General features: G+C 44.1%; 1 protein-coding gene across 1 annotated transcript; it reads right to left on the bottom strand.

Annotated features, from left to right (window-relative positions):
• Positions 1-4141: 4141 nt before the first annotated feature.
• On the bottom strand, positions 4142-6629 carry egr2b (early growth response 2b). Its single transcript, XM_053413865.1, has 2 exons — positions 6268-6629; positions 4142-6002 (listed from the first exon to the last, which is right to left on the bottom strand). The coding sequence occupies exons 1-2, from the start codon at positions 6428-6430 to the stop codon at positions 4837-4839; spliced, it is 1329 nt and encodes a 442-aa protein (XP_053269840.1). The 5' UTR covers positions 6431-6629; the 3' UTR covers positions 4142-4836.
• Positions 6630-7372: the final 743 nt, after the last annotated feature.

Raw genomic sequence — 7372 nt, forward strand, 5'->3', positions numbered from 1 at the left:
CTCGTGGTGCGTCAACTGTCATGGTGTCTCATACCACTCGTCCTAAGGTGTCACTTTTTGATCTTTGTAAATCCAGAAAGAGTGCCTCGCCACTTGTGCACATTTTGGCTCGTAGCTTACATTTTTTTATTACATTACATTTGGCTGACGCTCTCAAATGGTAGAGCGCTCTACCATTTGAGATAATCCCCCAGTAAATATTAATACATAAACCAGAAATAAGTTGCGAGAAGGGAACCTGGTAAGTGTTGTTACATTTCTGAAGTTCAACAAGTATGTCTGACTCTTCTGAATTCTCATGATGAGCTCTCAGATAGAGCTCTTCACAGCAGACGCTGACGTATCCTAACAGGAATAAAGAGTTGCAGTCAGTGGCATCAATGATAGAACTGTTCTATCTGTGTTTAGTGAGCCGGCGGGACACTATCAACAAATCTATTAAAATTTTTGATGTTTATGGCAGATTTTCCTTTGAAATTATGTACCCACTGAAGCCGCTTTTCTTTCATTTAACCCTGCAGGGGTGGATTCAGTCAACTCACCCACTAGGAACAAAAACCACAGAGCAACCACACAATCATTCTGCAAATATCTGTGACCCTATTGTGTTTCCGTAAATGGATAATTGAGATTTGATTCATTTTTGAATAACAATTTAATATTACAATTTAATTTAATACCAGAGTGCTTTAATTATTTTTCGCTATTTCAGAGTCACATTATGTTGAAGGGCAGAATGTTGGCATGATGGTGTGGTGGTTAGAACTTTCGCCTCAGTATTCCCAGTTTGAATCCTTAGGTGTGTCTGAATTCAGGGGCTGCATCTGTCACAGCAAGACTGTACCAATTTGAAGGCTCTTTTGAATGCGGTCGACAAATGTGTCCTTCCACCTCCGAGCAACGGCGGCTCCGCTGGCTAGGTCCTTACTGGGTCGACCTTTCCCAGGATTCTTGTGCATCAGTGACAAACAGTTTTTTCAAAAAGGCAATGGTGACAGCAGGTGACAACAATATAGTCAGTTAACTATAAGTTTTAAGTCTGTTTTAAGTCCAACATTTGGTGAATTTATCAACTCTAAATGCTAAAATTAAAATAATTTTCTTTTATGTTATAAGAAATTCCTTTCGGACATGCAGGTTTTGTCATTTATTTATGTGGATTTCCCTGTGTAAAATTCAATATAGTGATAATATTCATGTCTGCACCTACGGGATGGATCCAGGGACAGAGCCAGGGGGGGCATTGGCCCGAGCTGAAATCTGATTGATCCACGAAGTGCCCCTGTCCTGTCAGATTCTTACATAAATATGATCATATTTATTTTCTAAGAATTTTAAACGTGCACAATGTGTTTGAGCAAGGAACAAGTGTCAAAACATACTCAATGATATTAAATTTTGCTTAAAACTATGGAGCTAACAAGTAATGACTTCAATGTGCAACTTACTTTATCAGAAATTGTGTACATGTTCGACATATAATTGGACACACTATGTAAATTGTGGCACCTTTATAGCCCCTGATTGCGAAATCCTAGATCCGCCACTGTTGCAACTTGGACAACTACACACCGATAGTGACTGTATAGGGATATTGTCACTAGACAGTGCAGTTATAGTGATGCTGTCAGTCCAGTCAGTGGCTGTGCAATTATCTTCAATTTCCAGTGTGAAGTCTATCAGGCCAGTTTATCAGTGAGGGGAATATTTGTGGTGCAGCTTGATGGAAGTTGGAATCAGAAGAATAAAGACGTTATAGATTAGCCCAGGCCTCACCACAGCATCTCAGAAGCAGACGTGGGACACTGGGAAAAGTCTTTGTGTTCAGTATTCTCCAGAATCAAGATTGATATCAGTCTAATCTCTGTCTAGTGCAGAGAAAGGACATTTTCAGGCTGCCAATGACATAAATCGAAAACATCCGCTTCCTACAAATCCAGAACGACTTAATAAACAGAACTAAATTACTGAACAACACAAGAAGATGTCAGAATGCTCCATTTTGGTCACAGACAGGGAATGAAACTCAACATCAGAATTGTTCTATTAGACCCACAGCCTGTGACAGAGTTGCTCTGGCCATTGAGAATCCTGGGACGAATACCAGTGGGCCACCACATCGGGGACCAGTCGACGGCTCTGCACCGTCTCTTTAACAGCCCTCTCTCTATGCCCGCAATGTGGTCCAGCACTGGCTTCAACATGAAGTCATTTTTTAGGAGTGTGAGTGTGTATCAGACAACATTCAATTAAATAAAACAAATGAAAAAACAACTGGTCGTGATATTGCAGGTACAGATAATACAGAGCCGTTTCTTGGTTAATTTCATGCTGATATTCGTTCTGACTGCACACTGTATTTATGTAACACACACTTTGACATCAACATGAAATGCAGGAGTGAGTTCACACAACCATAACACACTGACTGTGGTTGTTAGTGGTCCTCTACTGTTTATCCTGGGATGTTTAGTTTTAGGATCAGTGCTGAATGATCACATTAAATATCTCCTTCACATCGGCACAATAACCTGGAGCCTGTGGTGATATGTTAACCACTGTCACTAGAGTTTATCTGACCTGCCTCCAAGAGCTTCACTTTGATATTATAGATTATGGATTGGGGTGATGGCATTAGACAATGACAAAGATATGAACATGAAAATAAATAGAATATCACCATAGCACCAGCTAGAACCCATTTAATGACTGCACAATTCAAAGGTCTATAGTAACAAAGCGACGGTTCTGGTATGCAATAGGATTGTAATGCCAACATACACAGTATCAGAAACTCTTAGAGCCCCAAGGTTTTCATATTATATTGTGTTGTATTGTTTGAATTTTAAATTAACAAAGTTGACATTCTTGCCCATCATTATACAAAAAGTAAATGATGGGCAAACCATTTACAATTGTTTTTGCCAATCTAATAAAAATCCAATACTAATATCTCTAAACTAAAATTTTTTTAATATATTTTCAGAGACTTTGCTGTATAGTCTAAAACTGTTCATGTGCTTCCTGCTGGTTTGAATCACCCTCGACATGAGCCCACAACCTGACAGGAGTTTACAAACTGACATGGTTTAGAAAGGCGCACACCTGTTTATACACGGCCCCACAGTTCACAGGAACTCTGTGTGAACCTCTGTGATAAAAAAAACTTTGGCGAAGGTATAAAACCATTACTGGGAAGAGACTCTGCCACTGTCAGGTCAAAACATATAAAGACATGTTTTATTTCTTTAACTTGAGTTGAGGAAAACTGTGAAAAATAAAAGTTTTTTTTCTGAATGAATGTCAAATAGCAAGTTTAAAGAATTATAATTCACTCAATAACCTAGATATTTATGATCTCTGTACTATTTATGGAATTGAAATTGAGTCATTTCCTATCACAATCACCACTGAGTCACAGAAGTCATGTCCTCTGTCTGACGCTCTGGAGTTTGTGGGTTTAAACAAGTTTTAATTCTACAATTGTCTCTTTTTTAGGCTGCCATTATTTTAGAGTGTAGTAAAATGAATAGCAAAGTAAATAAAAGCGAATAAAAATGTGTAGGCTTTCGATAGGATCCAGTATTGCTTTGCCACAATTTTATACATTCACAAGGCAGCATACATATTCAAATATATGCTATTGAATATATTGAATACAATATTTTTTTTTATTGGGGAGGGCGGGGCTGCATTAGATTTATTTACTATTTAGCCGACTGTTTCTAAAGTCTTTGCAGTCCCCCTTGAATATTGTAGTTTATCTTTGTTCTGTTTCAGAGTGCCATATATGTTTTTTATTTATCTCCACGACCAAGTAATTTATTTCGCCTTTACTTCCATAATTGTTCATTGTTGCTGCAAAGCACGAAACACACTATTAGGAAAGTAAATCATCGCCTATAACCCGAGGAACCAGAGTAAAAAGTGAGTGGGAGAAAAGTCTGAGTCATTTGGGCCATGTGTGACGCAATGTGGAATTTACCCGATACATTTTCCAACAACAACATATTGACACAAAGTTTTTGTTGAGCCTATATTCAGATAAAATATTTTTATTATTATTTACTTTCCGTGAACGCATCACGGTTGAAAGAGTGCTGTGCGTTATTTCTGAGAGACAGACCAAACTGACAGCGGCTGTGTTTAACATCCTCACACATTTAATAAGTCTCAAAACACACAACACAACAAACATGTCAAGTCGGTATTAGTTCAACATATTTACATTCCAACATGGTTTTACACGTGGACCACAACGACTCAACACTTGGAGTTACACCAAACGTGTAGAAAAATAGAAAGTCTCCACTGTACATATTAAAGACCAATTCACAATGAGTTAGGAGCGTCCTTGAATCAACGTACAAAAAAGACACGCAGCAAGGCACTAAAGAGGAAATATATAGTCATCATCAACAATGTTAGAATCAACACTTTGTCAACTTAATAACTTAAAACTTTCTCCTTCATTTAAAACATTATTGCGGTTATTTCACATTTAAGCGCGCTGCGTCTTGCGCGCTCAGTAAGTGTGGCAGTATATTAAAAATCCTCTTTATTACAACTGCCCTTCTATATTCTTATGAAATAATGGCTATATTTACTTGTATGTTCAGTAGACTGTGCAGGCAAAGTGCATTCTTGTCAGTCTCTGTCACTTCTGGAGCAGGAATGGGTGCATACTGTGCGTAATTGCGCACGGCTGCACATAAGTGTTCGTGTTCATTCCCATCCTGCGGTTTCGGCTGCTATGTTTAGTTCACAACAGTTTCAGAATCATTACTCGATGGTTAGTGTGCGCCACACGGCCACGGTGACAGCAAAGTTGACTAACTATGGACAGATCCCGTTGGTGGTGCTGATCGCGCCTGACGGCCGCTCCAGTCCGGAGTTGCCGGACGATGAGGAGGAGGAAGAGACAGTGGAAGACTTCCTCTCCTTCTGCCTCAGGTGGATTTTAGTGTGTCTCTTCCTCTCGTCACTCCGGGCAAATTTCCGGCCACAGAAGTCGCAGGCAAACGGCTTCTCTCCCGTGTGCGTGCGGATGTGCGTGGTGAGGTGGTCGCTGCGGCTGAAGTTGCGCATACATATCCGACACTGGAACGGCTTGTGTCCAGTGTGGATGCGAATGTGTCTGGTCAGTTCGTCAGAGCGTGAGAACCGGCGGTCGCAGCCCTCCGCGGGACAGGGGTACGGCCGTTCGTGGATAGGTGTCTTGCTGGGTCTGTTCGGGTACTTTCTGGGCCGCAGGATCGGCCTCAGGGGCAAGTTCTGTGGGCTGTAGGCAGATGGGAGCCTTGGAAGCGGCCCTCCATCGGAGCCACCACCCGGACCGCCCAGCTTAAAGTTCCTGATAGTGTTCAGCGGGGTCAGGGGTGGAGGGACGCGAAATGAATCGAGTGGGCATGGGCCGAAGGGTTTCCGATCTTGGATACCTGCCGTGTGCATGTCTCGCTGGCAAGCTGGCTGGAAGAAGCCCGGGTAGTCGGGAATGATGGGGAAAAGCCCTTGCGCGTCTGAGCCGATGTGCTGCTTAGGAGAAGAGTAGGAGGGTGGCGGGTAGGACGCGATAGGACAGGTGGAAGTGGACAGAAAAGCGGAGGGGTCCTGGTACATCTCCCCACAGCCGGAGGAGTAAGGAGGCGGTGGGGAGTAAAGGTGGTGGTGATGCTCCATCTCTGCCTGGCTCGGACCCGCCATGGTGCAACTCAAATTTGCGCCGGAGAAATGACTGGGAGATCCAGAAGAAGCCGGGGAGGAGGACGCTGAAGAGGAGGGAGGAGGATGAGGCGGCGGCTGAGCCACGTTGAAGATGCCCGAGACGATATTGATCACTCCCTCGGGGTTCCAGTTACTTGGATACTGGGAGTCGATGGAAAACTTCCCCATATAGGTGAATGTCTGGTTGCGGTGGGACGGGGGCTGAGAGAAGCCGCCGGAGTAAGAGGAGAGGTCCAGAGAGCGCTTGTCTCCGCTCATGTCCGCACTCATCAAACCATCTATAGAGGGAGAAAAGCAAAACAGATCATTAGTGAGGTAACGCAAACACAAACAGGATAATTAACCTCTTCGCGAGGAGGCTCAAAGTGAGAGGAAGCTGGTACGTCTCTGTTCCATTACGCACGGACTCTGTTCTTATCAGGTCATTACATTAACATCTGAAACACGTAAACTACACTTCTACTATGACAGGCGGAGGAAACGGCTTTTATTCTTTACCACAGGTGTCTTTAAATGGATTTTGAGTCCGTTCGCAGATCTTACCTGCTGTCATCTGGTCGTAATGCGCCCCTATGTCTGCATTGGGGAAGATTGCCACGGAGGTCGGCAGGCTGGAGATGTCATCCACCGAGTACACGCTCTCGGCCAGGGGATGCAAGAAGCCCCCGAGATTCATCTGCACCTTCTCCAGAGTTTTAGCCGTCATTGTGAGGAGAGAACGCGCGTCTCTTAAACTTTCTGGTCTGCTTCTTCAAAGCGTGTGCCAAACAACAGCGCGTGATTTAGCCAGGCCCGCGTGGGTCACCGCTGCATGTCTCTGTCTGACACCGTGAGAGGATGAGCTTCGTGTGTCTGATGCGCTTCATGCGCTCTGCTCATAAACTTCACGGCGGCTAAAAGTGACTCTCACTGGGACCGCGGGCCCCGCAGCTAATTTGTATATATGGGGAACCTTTCCAGTCCTCCCCCCCGCCTCTACGTCATTGTCCAAATATGGAGTGGGAGGGGTGATGGGGAGGTGGAGAGGGGAGAGGCGCTGCGGATGCTGATTGGCTGGGATGCTCCGTGACGATTTCGAAGGGAATCGCCAGTGGAGAAGCCGCATCTCCGCGAGATTAAGCGACTTTTCCACTGGAAGCTGAATGGCAGCAGACAGTGAAAACCCCACACAGCAGCAACACGGGCCCCAGTGAACACACAACTCTGCTCCAACAACTCTCAGCACGAATAACTGCGCGTCCCTGCATGTTTTACTTCTACTGTCTTCTATCTGATATCAAAAGAGGAATTCCGGCCGCGCGTCTTAACCCATACAAGGTTGAATCCGGTAAACAAGGGGAACACCCCCCCATGCTCCATATTTGGTCTCGATTCCGGACCATGATCATCGGAAAGTGACGATTTTTGCCGAGCGCGAGAGAGGCGCTCTGTTGTAACCACATTGAAATGAGACCAAGCGAGCAGCGGAATTAACTCCTCTGGGTGCGACGCGCCGCTGGGCTCGGAAACTCTCTGTGAGATTTGACTATGCTCGAGGAAACAACAGATTTGGTTAATTGAGGAGGTAAATATAGCCACTCGCAGATATGTGTGGAGCTCAGTATAGAGTAGGGGAAATAAACAAAGAAGGGGGGAAATAAAAAGGAGT

Source organism: Pleuronectes platessa, chromosome 21 (assembly GCF_947347685.1).
Source record: "Pleuronectes platessa chromosome 21, fPlePla1.1, whole genome shotgun sequence".
In the NCBI taxonomy this organism is placed as follows: domain Eukaryota; kingdom Metazoa; phylum Chordata; class Actinopteri; order Pleuronectiformes; family Pleuronectidae; genus Pleuronectes; species Pleuronectes platessa.